Source organism: Quercus robur, chromosome 1 (assembly GCF_932294415.1).
Source record: "Quercus robur chromosome 1, dhQueRobu3.1, whole genome shotgun sequence".
In the NCBI taxonomy this organism is placed as follows: Eukaryota; Viridiplantae; Streptophyta; class Magnoliopsida; order Fagales; family Fagaceae; genus Quercus; species Quercus robur.
In genome coordinates this window covers 6,725,708-6,741,684 of record NC_065534.1, presented here as the reverse complement: position 1 = coordinate 6,741,684, position 15,977 = coordinate 6,725,708, and the positions used below count along the sequence as shown (strand labels likewise).

At 33.2% G+C, this 15,977-nt stretch overlaps 2 protein-coding genes across 4 annotated transcripts in view; one reads left to right on the top strand and one right to left on the bottom strand.

Moving 5' to 3' along the window:
• The window catches only part of LOC126718220 (protein ACCELERATED CELL DEATH 6-like), a 74,276-nt gene extending 60,614 nt beyond the window's left edge, over positions 1–13,662 (bottom strand). The window contains exon 1 of one of the 2 annotated variants that reach the window (XM_050420324.1): positions 12,720–13,662. In XM_050420324.1, the coding sequence (XP_050276281.1) occupies positions 12,720–13,411 (692 nt within the window). In that variant the 5' untranslated portion in view covers positions 13,412–13,662. Of the gene's footprint in view, positions 1–12,597 lie in introns of both variants that reach the window. The other variant, XM_050420317.1, reaches the window with a different exon arrangement.
• Positions 1–15,977, top strand: part of LOC126718242 (G2/mitotic-specific cyclin S13-7-like) — a 71,005-nt gene that overhangs the window by 51,242 nt on the left and 3,786 nt on the right. The window lies entirely within an intron of this gene.

The window sequence follows — 15,977 nt, the reverse complement described above, 5'->3', positions numbered from 1 at the left end:
AAACAAGACTCAACCACCCTACCAATGGTCTCACTCTTATGATCAGGTACTAAGCAAAAATTCAAAATCTTTTTATGATAAACCCAATCAACATCAATATAATATACAGTCAAACAAAGGTAATTAAGGTTTTGGATTGAAGTCCAAGTATCAGTTGTTAAACACACCCTTTGACCAGCCATTAAAACCTTTCTCAAACTCTCCTTCTCCCTAATGTAAAGTCTAAGACAATCCCTTGCAATAGTAACCCGAGAGGTAACTTCAAACCTAGGCTCTACCTCTGCCATAAAATCGATGAACCCACCATGCTCAACAAACCTAAAAGGTAGTTCATCAACAATTATCATCCTAGCCAAGGCCATCCTTAGTCTCTCCACACTAAACTTCCTTAACACAAGCTCATTACAACCCTATCCCTCCCCCTTTTTTTTTTTTACTTTGGTAACTCAAACTGGTTTGACCTTTATCACGCCTATAGGGATACTTCTTACAACCAGATTTTATATGAGACCAGAGGTTCCATTTCTTTTTGGGTGACAATTATAATTCATTTTACAATAGTTGCACTGGGACTTAAGGAAAAGGGGGTCACATCCCTCTATTTTAGAGAAATGGTCCCATATCTTAGAAGGATCTTTACCACCATTAATAGTAACTTGTTGAGTTTTTGTTTGTGTTTGAGGGGGTGCAGCACCTGATGGTGGAATGGGAGATTGTGTATTTGGTTGATTAGCCTCGGCACATGGACTAGGAGCAGGCTCAGTAGAGGGGGTGGAAGAAGAAGCACAAGTAGTCATGATCTAATTACATCAATATAAATAACAATCACATATACATAGTAATTAAGGAATCAACAACAAATAAATTATACAAGCAACCTTTAACTTAAACACGCAGTCATCCACTAATTTCAATAAAATATTAGTAAACAAAAACTATACAAGCAGCTTTCTCAGTGCTAAAATCACAACATATTAGCAATCACAACAGTATAATCAATCAATAGGATGATCAACAAATAAATTTACAATCTTTGAACCCTAGAAACAAAATCAAACAAAAAACAACATAAGTGAACCTTAAAAATAAATATTATATATATTTAAAACTAAAATCACAACAGTATGATTAATCAAAAATAAATTTACAGTCTTTGAACCCTAGAAACAAAACCAAACAGAAAACAACATGAGTGAACCTTTAAAAAAAAAAAAAAAAAACACTAAAACTAAAAGCAAAATCAAACACAAACATGAAAGTTTAACACAACATGGTGAGTTGAAAAAAAAAAATCCTTAAAAGAAAATCAAACAAAATAGAAAAAAGAAAATAAAAAATTGTGAATTCAAAACAAATATAAATAGTATGAGAAAATACCCAAAACTATTTAAGCCTTCGAGATTTATTCCTTTACTAGGCTGAAGCTTAATCTTTTAAATTACCCCTGATATTACAAGAAAATAACCAAAAAAAAAAAAAAAAAATAGAATCAACAAGAAACATTAGTGAGCATAAAATAAAACTAAAACAAAGTAGGGGTTAGGGTTACCAAACAGAACTACATAGTGGCAGAGCCACGGTGGAGAACAGAGATGAAAAGGAGATTGACTGTCTTAGCCTCTTAGGTATTAGGAATTTCGTGAGACCTTGAGAGGAAGGTCTTTCTTTGTGAGAGAGTGAGACTGAGAGCTTGTGTTCTTAAATAGGGGAAGGTTAGGTTGGAGCCTAAGATTGAGTATTTGAGAGGGAACAACTATTGTTTGTTCGGCGGGATTAGGGTATGGAAAAAAAAATTATGTGGTTGAGTGCAAAAGAGAAGAGAAAAATGGTTGGTGGGAACCTGAAAATCTGAGATTGTGAGGGAAATACTATTAATTGTTCGGCGAGATTAGGGTTTGGAAGAAACATTATGATTATGTGGCTAACTGAGAGCAAAAAAAGAAGAGAAAAATGGTTAGGTGAGAGCTTGAGATTGAGAGGGAAAAACTAATGTTTGTTCAACAGGATTAGGGTTCGGAAGAGAAATGAAGGTAGCTATAAGCTATCTAGCTGATGAGTAATGAATGACTGAGTTCTTCTGAGTCTGAGAGGCGAGAGTTTGAGACTTGAGAGGAGCAGAGTCTAAAGAAAAAAGAGGAAAAATGAGAGCAGCTGAGTAGAGGAGAAAAGACTCGTGTGGCTGAGATCAAAAGAGAAAGAAAAAAAATCTTGCACAGACTGACTCCACTAGTGACAAGCATGCTTTTTTTATTTTTTATTTTTATTTTTTAATATATTTTTTTTTTCAAAAAACGCAAGTGGCATGTCTGTAACACACTAACCCATTCGGCCACAGCATTCTTTTTATTTTTTTAATATATATTTTTTCAAACAATGCAAGTGGGAGACATTGAGTTACTTGGATAAGACCACTCAAAGTCTCAGAGTACCATTCCTCCTGACACACACACAGCCTCACACATGTTAACCTTTTCTTTTATTTAAAAATTTCTTTTGATAAGGACGACTGGACGAGTGGACAACCTCCTTTTTTTTTTTCTTTTTTTTTTCTTTTTAATTCTGACACTAAAACGACGCCGTTTTGAACCTGATAGTAAAATTTTAAAATGGTTCCAAAACAGCGTCGTTTTAAATCAAATTTTAAAAAAATAAAAAAAATAAATGCAACGGCGTCGTTCTAATTTAAATGGTTCCTTCTTCTTCCTTTGCTTCTCTCAGTTTCACGCCAAACTGCAACCGGTACTCTCTCTCTCTCTCTCTCTCTCCCTCTCAACTGATGAATGATTATATATTATATATGTTTAACTTAAATATATATATATATATATCGGTTCGGTTCGGTTTCTCTTCGGTTTGTAGATCTTGTTGTCGACCACCGCACCGGTCGACTTTGGTAACGGAAAAAGCCTACCGATCATCGTGCCGGGAACCTTTGGTGGAGCTATCAGCGGTCGGATCGACGTGGTTTCAGGTGGTTTTGTCGGCGCCGGTGAATTCTTGAACAGGCCTATCCGCTACTTAACCAAACGATGTCGTTTGTCTTTAAAAGAAAAAACGGCACCGTTTGATATATTACCGTTAGGTAGCCGTTGTGCTCATTTTTTGAACTAGGATTAGAATCTAACTAAGAACTGGATAGATGGCTTTGGTTTCTTCCTCTTTCATTACATGCTAGTGGGTCATTATAGATGAAGGTCTAAGACTCCTTCGAAATATTTTCAACTTTGGGAGGCCATGGTGATGGAACTCTAATCCTTGAGTAATTTCACCATTAAGATCTGAAATACAAAATATATAGGAGATTTTCGAAAATCTTTGGGAGGGCATGGTCCCCTTTGCCCCTTAATAGATCCAACAATCAGTGGCAACCTTAGGAATTTTTTCCAGGGTGTTTCTCAATAAGCATAAATTACACAATCTAATAAAAAGAAAATTTTATATATTGACAACAACAATCAAAATACAATCAAATATATAAAATTTACAACTGCCTTCTACGAGTTTTCATATTTTGAAATCATTGCATAATAGTCTCATTATCAATACTACAAGTTATATCTTTTTCAACATACACAACCAAGCAATCATTCATCCACTGATCTCCCGTTCAATTGCGGAGTTCATTCTTTATATATTCAATTGCTACAAACTATATCTTTTTCAATATACACATCCAATAAATTATAAGTTCATTTGAAATATTAATAAAATTCTTAATTATTGTTATTTAGTTGTTTCATTAATTTGTTTGTCTTTTATAAATTATAATTTGTTATATTGTTGTTTCATTAATTATAAAATTATTAATTGTTGTTTAGCCTAACATAATTTAATTTGTTTTTCTTTTATAATATATTGGTTGATTATATTGCTTTGATTATTGTTGTTTAGCATAACAATAAACTATATTGCTTTAATTTGTTTGTCATTAATTATACCGCTTTAATTTGTTATATTGTTTAGCCCCATGTGCTGATGTGCACATTACACTAAAAGAGTCACTGTTGTGCACATTACACTAAAAGAGCCACTGATGTGCACATTATTTACACATCCCATGTGTAGCACAATAATTAAAGCAGTGTGCAACCCGGCTCCATGTGCCCATCCCACCCCACCCCATTCAACAGACAAGCACGCCTAATGATGCCTGATGCCCCCTGCCAATTAGAAAATTTCACAATCACAAATTACACTAGTCTAAAAGATAATTAATATCAACACCAACACACTACACACACCAACCCAACGAATAAGATATTAAGATAAACTGACAAACACACTACACATGAAAAGCAACACATTCAAAAAGACAAAAGTCAAAAATAGACAAAAAATTAATAAAGATGAAGTTCGGTTCGGCCAATGAGAGACACAGTTCAAATTTCAAAAGACTAAAAGAGAGAGTTAGTCTTACTAAAGAATAAAGAGAGAGAGAATTTAATTCATTTTATAATTTTCATTTCATTCAATAGAGAGAGAGAGAGAGAGAGAGAGAGAGAGATAAAAATGAAATACCTTGAGGGAGGGAGCACCGAAGCATCCGAGCAGGGAGGCCTGAAGGCTAAGGCCACTGAGGCAGACTCGATGACGAGGCGACGTCTCGACGACCGACGAGCGATCTCCGACGGCGATGAGGGTGAGTGACAAGTGACGACGATTTGGACTACTGATCTCCGACGACGATCTGGACTGGATCCGATCTACGACAGTGTTGCTCTTGCTATGAGGGACTAAGGCATAACGGTGTTGCTGTCTTTAGGTTTGCTTTAGGCCTTTAGAAGTTTAGTGATTTCTTTTTCTTTGATAAAGCCTTTAGTGATTTCTGATTTAGAAGTGATTTGCTCTGTTACCTGTATTGGGGTTTTTTTTTTTTTTTTTTTTTTTGAGAACTGTGGGTAAGGTTTGCTACCTCTGTAATCTATTGGGCTTGTCGTGGGCTTGGCTCTGTTACAAATTTTTTTTTTTGGGTTTTTTTTTTTTTTTTTTTTTTTTTTTTTTTTTTTTTTTTTTTTTTTTGCTTGAAAGTAGAACATATAATAATTTTTTTTTTTTTTTTTTAATTTGAGGGTATTCCTAATTCTGTGATTGAGGGGGTTCCTAATATAGATCAAATATAAAAAATTTAAAAAAATTTCACATTTTTTTTTTTTAAAGTCAGGGTGTTCCTAAGAACACCTTGGCTTGCACGTGACGTCGCCACTGCCGACAATGAGTGAGCAAGAAATATAATATATATATATATATATATATATTTTTTTTTATGGGAGCAAGAAATATAATATTAATCTTTTGACAAGCAATGTCAATTATTTCTTTGGCATTGAATAAACTTTTCTTCTAAAACACCAACAACCAAGTAAAATAATAATTTGAGGCAATTTCTCTTAGCTAAATTTTCATTGATGGACACCCAAATTCATTCTCCCTCCATGAAAATGAAAAATCAAATTAGTTTTTTGGTTCTCATTGTCTAAGCCGTTTTTGTGTTTGAGTTCATTTTTGCACATTTATGTGCGTTTGATTCAAGTCTTGCACTTGCAGCTTAATTTGTCTGTTTTTCTAATGTTTCGAATATTTATATTATATTCTCTCATGCAATTTTTAATTCTACCTAATGTTTCAATTCAATAAGTCTACCTGCAAAATCCTTTTATTCGCAACTGTTTGAAGATTTTGTTTTGTTGAGGCTACACAAATTATAGGTTGAATTTTGGAGAGACTCAAGGATTTATATGATGATTTTTTTTTTTTTTTTTTTTGAGAAAGTTATATGATGAATTGATGATATATTTAATAGATCATAATACTGTCCCATTGCAATAACGATCCTTATTGCATTAAGAATGAGAAATTAATAGCAACTGAAAGAAATATAAGGATTAATAGTGACTTTGATCCAAACCAACTTCTAGATTCAAAAACAGTCCGAACAAGAAAATTTCACTCGTCAGATATTAATTGAATAGAAGCTTTCATAAGAATCAATAGAGAGTTATTAATAGTACAGTGGGAGTCCTTTATAAAACACTAGTAACAATACACACCCAATTAAATGACCAGAGTTCAGCAATATATAGCACGCAATATACAATACAACATGCATAAAATAAAGGAGATTATTTTTCTTCCCCATCATCTCTGTTACTCCAAGTAACCATTACCAAAAGGCAAAACGGGTAGTAGACAATGTAGCGAAAAATAGGATGTGGTAAGGAACTTGGCAAACATAGTGGAAAAAATAGTTACGTGAGGACAAGGAGGAAGAATGATCCAATGATCAAAACGATAGAAGCAAGCCAGTGGAGGCTTCTCACCATTAAATAACTACCAGTCATGAATGCTGAGGAGACCATAATAAGAGCTAGTCCCAATATTGGCACGGCAAACTTAAGGGAAGCAATAACCAAGTTAAGATCACCTAATTGTGCCCAGATGAGTGCAACAACAACAGTAACAGAACTATACATAGCTATGGTGTTGCTGATAATGAATACTTGGAACAAGTGGTGTCTTAGGAATTTTGCCATGCCTTTGTGTGGATCAGAGTCATCGTTGCCGCCTGGCACAGTGAAACCTGCAGCAAAGGTTACAGTGGCCACAAGTGTTGCAACCAACAATAGAGTGTTGACCCTATCCTTGTAATTGTCCATGTTGGGTGCTTCCCTTGGCTTTGAACTTGGCAAATTGTCCTTGGTAGTGCTTGGACTAGGAGCATGTGAGACGCCGGCGTATCTCAAGGCTAACCACGTCAATCGCTGCATCATAAATGACAAACATTTTGTCATGACCATATTGGTCAAACATAGCATGATCTCCCCCCACTAGATATATAGTTTTTGCAGAATTGAAGTTGAGCTTTTAATACAATATTAGAATTTATAATGTTGAGAAAGAGAGAGAGAGGCCCCACTCGAATGGAAAGGCCACAAACAATTTCTAATATTTTTAAGAGGAAAAAGTTTGACAACAAACTTGTAACCTTAAGCAAAAATGTCCATTTAATATATATATTTTTTTATCGAATGTTAATTTTGACAAATATAATATTGAATAACATTTTCTTATTATATCTTTTGTACTTAACAAATTTTTCAGAAGATTAAATATCAATAACAATGTTATCAATCAAATATTTAAATTTCAAGTGTTTCTAATTTAAAATTGTGCGTAAGAAATAATTTTATAGATCGAATAGTAAATAACATTCAATTGGCCCGAAATTTGAATGTTTGTTAAAAAAATAAAGAAAATATAATTTAATAGTTATATTTTCAAAATATATAATAATGTTATTGTTTTTTAGTGAGAATTATAACCTTAAATTACAACCAAGTTTGTAATCAAATTTTTTCTTTTTAAAGATCAAGTTTTGAGTCACATGTCAGGTAAGGAAATTTCTCACCCCACTAAGGCCATGTTTGGAACCTCTATTGAGTATGCATAAAATCATTTACAAAGGGGAAAAAAAAGGGGTTTTGTTAGAAATTTCAGAATTTGTAAAAGTCATTTACCTAGAATGTATTTTTCAAATTCTATTTTCTAGAGTAGAAATCAAAAAGTCAAATTCTATTTTCTAGAGCTAGTCCCATAGCAAGAGCTCTTTCTTCTCTTTCTTTTAATTAATTAATTCTGTTTCTTCTCTATGCACCCTTCACAGAAAAGCCCTTTCCCCATCTTCATTTGTTCTCACAGAAACTTATTTCTCTTTCAATCAATCTCTCTCTTTTTCAATCCAAAATCACAACAAAACAAAAATGAAATCCCAAAATTACATCAACTCTCTCTCTCTCTCTCTCTCTCTCTCTCAGATTCCTTTTTGTGTTATTTTTTTATTTTTGAAAATTTCAAGCACTCAAATGAGTAAAATTAGAGAAATAAAAATCCCAAATTTTGTGCTTCCTCGACATTAATCTGTTTTCCAAATTGATCCTTCTTTTCTTTTCTTTTTTTTTTCTTTTTTCTCCAAAAAAAAAAAAAATGCCAAGGAATCAACTTGATGCTATTTCAGTACTAGGTTTACATCTACCATCCAAATATATGCAATTGCTTTTCCATGATTTTTTTTAGTTAGTAGGATTTTCTTTTCTTTTTTTAGAAACAGTCGGTAGGATTTGAATGACATTTAGTATTTATTTTTAATTTTTAGGACATGATGTTTCTTTACTCAATATTTAATTTAACTTTAGTCAATGCCAACTGGTAAAATCTCTGATAGTTGTATAAGAGATCTGGGGTTCAATTCCCGCCTACACCAAAAACTAATTAGTGTCTTGGTCTGATAATAACTCTTTATTATTAGAAGCGGACGTCATAGGTTGAAACTCTCTAAAAAAAAACTTTAGCTAATGCCAGTTCCAACTTGAAATTTATTTATTTTTGGTTGAAAGGACCAAGGCACAAAACATAAAAAGCAGTTGCGAGACCATTAATACAGTAGCAAGCCCATTAATTTGGGATATCAGTTCATTTTAAGTTTTGTCCCAAAACTAGTGGCCCGATTCGGATGAATCTGCCCACTTTTTTTTTTTTTTTTGAAAAACAAGCACACACGCAAGGGAGAGGAAAATGATGTTCTAACAATCTGCTCACTTGATATCCACTTGCGGATGGTTTCGACCTCTATTACAGTTGATAGTCAGTGGTACCTATGCAACCTAATTAGTTAAGGTCAAATAGCAAATCCATATCGAACTCGACTTGACTAACTTGTGACCATCCCTAACAAAAATTTATATAATTTGGCCTAACAACCTACTTGCATAGCAAAATACCCTGGTTGGCTATATTTTTATTGTAACTCTTGGTTGGCTATATTTTTATTGTAAGCCTATTGGGATATATATAGATCCTAACTCTAGGCCAATGATAGACTAATCCTGGAATGACTTTACTTATACTCCTACATCTACAGTCCTACTACAAGTAAGTCTAATATATGTTGGATTAAATTACCTTACTTATTCTAAAAGTAGATCTTAATACATAAATGATCCGTTTGAATATGGGGAGAAGGAGGGAGAGTAGAGTAGAGTTGGCCAAAAATTAGCTTAATATACAGTCAACTCTACTCTACTCACTCTTGCTCCCCATCCCTCCCCTTGATCCAAACAGGTTATAAATCTAAACAAATTATAACAGTTTCAAGGATGACATACCTCTCGAAATGAGGGCACCTTCCCACTATACTTTCCCGCAATGTCAAGAGCTGTCTTGCCTTCTTCATTCAATAACTTTAAGTCAACTCTTTTATCCCATGTCAGAATGCTCACGACCTTAGGATGCCGACCCTTGGAGGCCAAATGTAAAGATGTGTTTCCATCTTCATCTTTTTCATTGATAAGCATTTCAAGTTCAGGCATTTTGAGCATGTAATCTACCACTTTGGCTTATCCACTCATAGCAGCTACCTACAAAATGTTTCGATCTTGATGGTTGAGCAACCCAACCGAATCTGGACATCTTTGGATAAACTCTTGAACTATCTTGATATGTCCTCGACTGGATGCTATGTGAATTGGAAAGAAGCCATTCCGGTCACTTTCATATATGTAATCTGCAAATTTTTTTAAAAAGTAGCAAACCCCTTCAAGGTATCCTATGTATGCTGCATAGGAAAGAGGTGTCATCCCCTTGCTGTCTCTATCTTTAATGCGATGTGGATTTTCACTCATAACACTATCCAACACATCTGGTACACAAAAATGAACTATCATTCACGCATAATTAAAAACCTTGATGATAATAAGAAATAAGAAACATCTTGATCCAATCAACTTTGTTAGATTCCTCCATAAAGCAATCAGATTTAACAAAAATTAAAAAAAAAAAATTTAAACTCATCATCCCTTAATTTCTCATTGAGTATACAAAGTTAATAAAAATAAATAAATAAATCAAATTTGATTTCAATAAGTTTTCAAATTTGATCTCAACATGTAATTTGTCTTTTAACTGTTCACATTAGGGCTGTCCAAATCAACCGTCCACCCGCCCCACCTGCCGGGACCCGACTCGAAACCACCTGATCCGATGGCTCTGGCAGTCGGACTCGGTTCTTGACTCTAAAAACCCAACGCCAGCGGGTCAGGTTTCGGATCTCTTCCTTTAAAATTGGTGAAACATGACCCGCTCGAAGTCCATTAAAATCCGACGATTTTTTCCTTATTTCGGCCACTTTTTCACTTAAATCTGTCGATTTCTAGCACAATAAACACTAGATCTAGCCAAACTATTGATTTCTCATCACGATTTGGTAGAAATCTCACTGGATCCTACAAGATCTCACCGGATCTTGGATGGACCTAGCAAGATCTCACCGGATCTAGCGAGATCTCACTGTGTTTTGGCAGATTCCGATGAATATCAGGTTCACCCGAACCAACGACCACCCGCCGGAAACCCGAACTAACGAATCCGTTACTGTAATAGGTCGGTTGCAGGTTGAAAAACAACCCACCTGATCTTGTATGGGTCAGTTGCGGGTTGGGCAAAAACCCGACCTACCTAATCCATGGACAGCCCTAGTTCACATAAATTTGGTTAAATTATATATATATATATATATAGACAAATTTTAGCAACAAAATTGGTTGTAGTTTTAGGGTATAACCTTACTCGATATCATTAACATTACAACATATTTCAAAATTTTTACCGTTGGATTGCATGTTCTTTACACTCTTAATACACATGTCAAATTTTGTGTCAATCAAATATTATTTACTATATGATCTATAAGATTATATTTTATGCATAATTTTAAACTATAAAAACTTGCAATTTAAATAATTTATTAATGACACAGCTATTGGTCTTTAATTTTCTAGAAATTTTGCAAGTATGAAGAATATAAGAAGACAATATAATGCAATGGTGGATTTGTCAAAATTCACTTCTAATAAAAAATATTAAATGTGGTTGTAGCTAAACTTTTTCATATATATATATATTAGGCTCATCATTCTAACTGAATTTTGGTACACTTTGTATTTAATAACCGAAACTTGCAAGAGAATAAAATTATGCATTTGATTTACTTATTGATAATGTTGGTACCATGTGCTAAATAATGTTAAATTGCATGTTCTTTATGTTCTTAATAGTCATACTAAAGTTTGTACCAATCTGATGCTATTTATTACATTCAATACCAATTAGATGAAATTTATAATCAGATCTAATTAGAATAAGTTGTGTCGCTAGATTTATTTTTATTCTAATAAGTATTTTTAATTGAGTTTAAATTCTTTTTGTTCTATATTTAAACCTTTTACAAGAACTTTATCATTTCGTATTTTCTTTAGTAACTATCAAATTTCATATTTGTACAAAAAATAAAAGAGAAAAAAACTATATTTTGTTAAACTCTCTGCTTGAGAAGAAAATGTGAATTCTTTTCATTTAACTTTCCATCTCATCAAAACTTTGCATCTATGTTAATATATTAATTAATTGACATTTGCTAATAGAGAAATGCATTTATTTTCATATATTAATTATTTACTTTTAGACAACGCACTTATTATTGATATAAAAGAAATTTATATGATTATTTTTATAAAATTTACTCAAGAAAATTTTTATTTATAATACTTATTATGGAAAAAAAAATGATTTAAAATAGGAATTTTTATGCAATTTGCAGGATTTTTTATGCAATCCACTACGTGGCGGTTAAAAAAAACTATCTATATATAGGCATTCTTCCTTAGGTTTAATTGCTTTGAAAAAAAATGAAATAAAAACCATCAAATAAAGAAAGAAAAATTAATAATACATGAAATAAAGAATATAAAAAATAACTGTGCACTTAAATTATTTGAAATAATTAAATATTTCAGAATTCACAAAAGTAATATGTTCATATTTTTAATTATGCTAATCTTAATAAGTTATAGTTCATAACTTCTTTTTTCTAATGACATGTAACATAGTGTGTTTAATTAATTATTTATAAGTAGTGCACAAATTATTTATATAAAATTAATTTCTACAATAGATTTATATAAGAAACCATTTATTGGGTATGATATCATTAAAACAAAGTCCAATAAAGATAAAAGAAAATTGAACATAGCGTGCGGTTCAAATAAGATAACAAAACCCTTTAATACGCACTATTTTAAAAACTAGACTAGACCAACTGGTTTAACCAGGAACTATGCACCAGTTCAGTCTGGTAAAATCCCCTTAAAAACCAGTTTTTAAAACCATGGTGTAACTTCACTCTCATTAGAACCATGGTTAGGAACTCAAGGGTAGAATTCACTAGCTTGTAAATGGAGGTTGTCCAGGAGCTTATAAGCACATAGTTAAACTTACACTTAATCCATGTGGGACGCAAAGATCATAACAACCATCAATAATATCATTGTATTATACACTAATCATAAACTACCATCTCAACAATTGTGAAAAACTTGGTAAAATTTATTGTGTCACTAAACTTATTGGTATTAGATTAAATAATTAAATTCATCATTTTCTAATAACCCAAAAGTTTTGTAACAACCAGTAATTTATCAATTAGGATGGCTGAGAAAAACATGGAAACGGCTGGAAAATGAAATATAGTGAAGTAGCTAGTAAACTTACCTATGTTCCTTCCAGTAATGGCAGCGTGAGCAATTAATTTGACTTCCTCAAAATCCTCCAGAACTCTACCTCCTCCTTCTACCATGGCCATATTAATTCCATCTGCTTTTTCTATCATGAACTTCACCATTTCCGCATCCCCTGCTTCGGCTGCCATATATAGAGGAGATTTGTGCTCCTCATTCGGACAATATGACACTTTTGGATTTGTTTCAACCAAGAAACCAGCGATCTCACTGTACTTAGTTTTCAAAACCAAATCCACTTCTCTGTATTTGTTTATCAAGGCCAGGTGAAGGGCAGTATTCCCTTCATTATTCTGAATCACCAGAAATTCACTACCAGAGACAGAGGCCAATTTTTTTAACGTGGACAATTGCCCACAACATGCAGCTACATGGAAAGCAAGTTCACCAGCAGAGTTTTGCACCATCCAAAAGCCAAGGTCGTTTTCAAGCATCGCTTCCACAAGCTGAGAGTGACCTAAGCTTGCAGCAATATGAAGGACTGTATTCAATTGGGGAGTTTTTTGGGACAAAACAGGACCTTCCAAATCCTCGGCTTTAAGATTTTTGATGAAGTCAGTGTCCCCACGCTTTGCAGCCATGTACAAGTCAGGTTGCATGCTTGCAGCCCTTCTAGAAACATCAGTACTAATCTCTTCCTCCTCTTCCTCCTCAGTTCCAGTTTCAAAATTCTCATCTCTTTCAAGGTCGCTCGGTAGATCTCTGTTCATTTCAGCATCAACATTAAGTAGATGTCGTGGAGCCCGTCGATGAGTCTGTTGGGATGGGTATGAGCGTTTTCTCGGCATTGAGGACTTCCAGGTAATTGCTGTTCACTAACGTCAATCAAAATGTGATTAGGTTCGCTAGACCTGTAAAGACTTTCAGAACTAAAAACTGGGACACAGTTTTTTCGGAAAAAATATTGGTTATAGTTACAGGAATCCGAATTGCTTGTTAATTGGATAAAGGAATTTGCCGAAATAAAGAGCAAAAGGTTGAGTAATTGGGCAACATAAGTATCGAATCAGAATCAAAGCTGCCCCTTCCCGTGTAAGAGATTCAACTTGTAAATAAATTTTATATCAATTTATGTTGTGCTGATTTTTCTCTCTTCGTTTCAATTATTTGTTTGACATTAAAATAGCCTAATTAAATAGGCAATAAACTATAACCAGAGTCATGAATCATGCTTATACAGTCATACATTTCTAAGTTACACGACCAAATTGTCCATACACAACTGTTTGGTTATTTATTAGATTCAGCTATCCATCATGGACGGACCTGAATCTGACTAATGCCATTGCCAGAGGCTCCTCCAATTGGAGATAGATCGAGAACTTGATCTAATTCTTACTTGTGAACAAATTGATGCATTAGAAAATCACAAGAAATAAAACATATTTGTTTATGAAAAATAACCTCAAAATCCGCCAGAAGAGAAACTAGAATCCACCAAAATAATATTAGAGAAAACTTTGAAATTTTATTAATTGAAAACTAAATTATCTTGGACGCCACAAAGTGTTTAAATAGAAAAGCAATCCTAAGGCTACTAGGAGATGCTTAGAAAACCCTAAAGTGCTCCTAGAGTGACCAAGAAAACATCTTAGTGTGTGTTTGGGTAGAAATTATTTCTACCCACATTTGCGCTGAAATTTCTACCCACATTTGCGTTTTCAGCGTTTTACTCTTTTTTTTTTTTTTTTTGGCACATGTTTCAGGAGACAAATTTCACTGTTACGGCTACTGTTCATGCACTGTTCTTGAACAGTAGCCGTAATATTTGACTTTTCAACTACTTTTCAGCACATCAGTGGGTCCTGTGCACGGTTCACAGGACCTACAAACTTCACTTTTCAACAACTTTTTCATTAAAAATGGGTTTCACGGTACTATTCACATATTTTAAAATAATTTTGTTACAATATTTTCAGTTTTCAGCTATATCCAAACTGACCCTTAAAACCCTTATTCATGTTAAGCACAAAATTAGGTGGCAAAATAGGAAAATTATCAAAAATGGCAAAATTGAGATACTTACAAAATAAAATCCAACTATCTCTAGGAGACATCTCAAATCGAAAAATTATTCTCACTTTTAAACTAAAAGTTACAATAGAAATTTTTTTTAAAAAAAAAACCAAACAAACAAACAAAGGTTTGAAAGCCTAAATAAAGGAATTTTTTTCAATAAGCGGATTCGATTGTGGCCATGGGTAACGAGTTTTGCTCCTAGCATCATTTCCCTTCTTGTCACCAATTTTCATGCAATTATGTTGTTGTCACCAATGATTTTTACTAGCATTATTTTACTTCCTAAATTTCTTACACACTAACTTTTGGCAGTTTCTCTACTTGAGGAAAGACTATGATGTCTGTTCTACATCCAAAATCTAGAGAGCTCGTATGACTCTCAATGACCATGACAAAGCTAGTGCCTACTCTTTGGGACTTACTTTTTGCCATCGTCGTCGTTAGTGATTAAGTCGACTCTCAAACCCTCTCTCTCTAACACACGCTCTCAATATTTCATAGGAAAAATTATCTTATGAGATGATCTTATAGTACATCTCTCCCATAACATGTGTGAGTCCCACACATGTGGGTTCTATATGTTGTAAGAGAGATATCTCATAAGACCTTATCATGAGATATCTTCTCATTTAATAGAGCTAAACTTCTTCGTTAAGCGACTTATGTATAATATCTGTGTTTAAACTATTTGCTGTTATTTTGTTTCATTCAAATTGTTTTAGGATTTAAATAACTAATTTGTAATTTTACTCGGATTTTTTTTGGATAACCATCAAAATTTAGCTTAGGTACCCATATTCTAAAACCATATAATATGCATACCATTCTCGAACACTTATAACTCATTTTGACATCGATTAACGTGGGAAATTCAGTGTAATAAAAATCAATTGACAATGGGCCTCAATCCATCTGGAATCCCAACTTTTTTTTTTTTTTTTTTTTTTGAGGAACGGAATCCCAACTTTACTTGCCATATGAGAACCCAAACTTTATAAGTTCCAACCTACATTTTTTTTTTTTTTTTTTGATAAGTTAATCTTGGTATTTAGAGCATCAATTAAAACTGGTTTGATGCCTTGTCTAAAGAGGAATAACCAACCGACTGACTGGTACATTTTTACTATTATTTATAATACTTTTGATTTAAGTTTGTCTTTTGTTATTGTGAGTTTTGTTGAATTAGGAGATCTCCAAACTCTTTTTTTTTTTTTTTTTTTTTTTTTGAGAAACAAGAGATCTCCAACTCATTTCTAAACTTTATTTCTGCTCTTAAAGTTGGTTTCTATTATAAAAATTGTAATCTACTTTCTGTTGTTGTGGAAGCATGCAGGA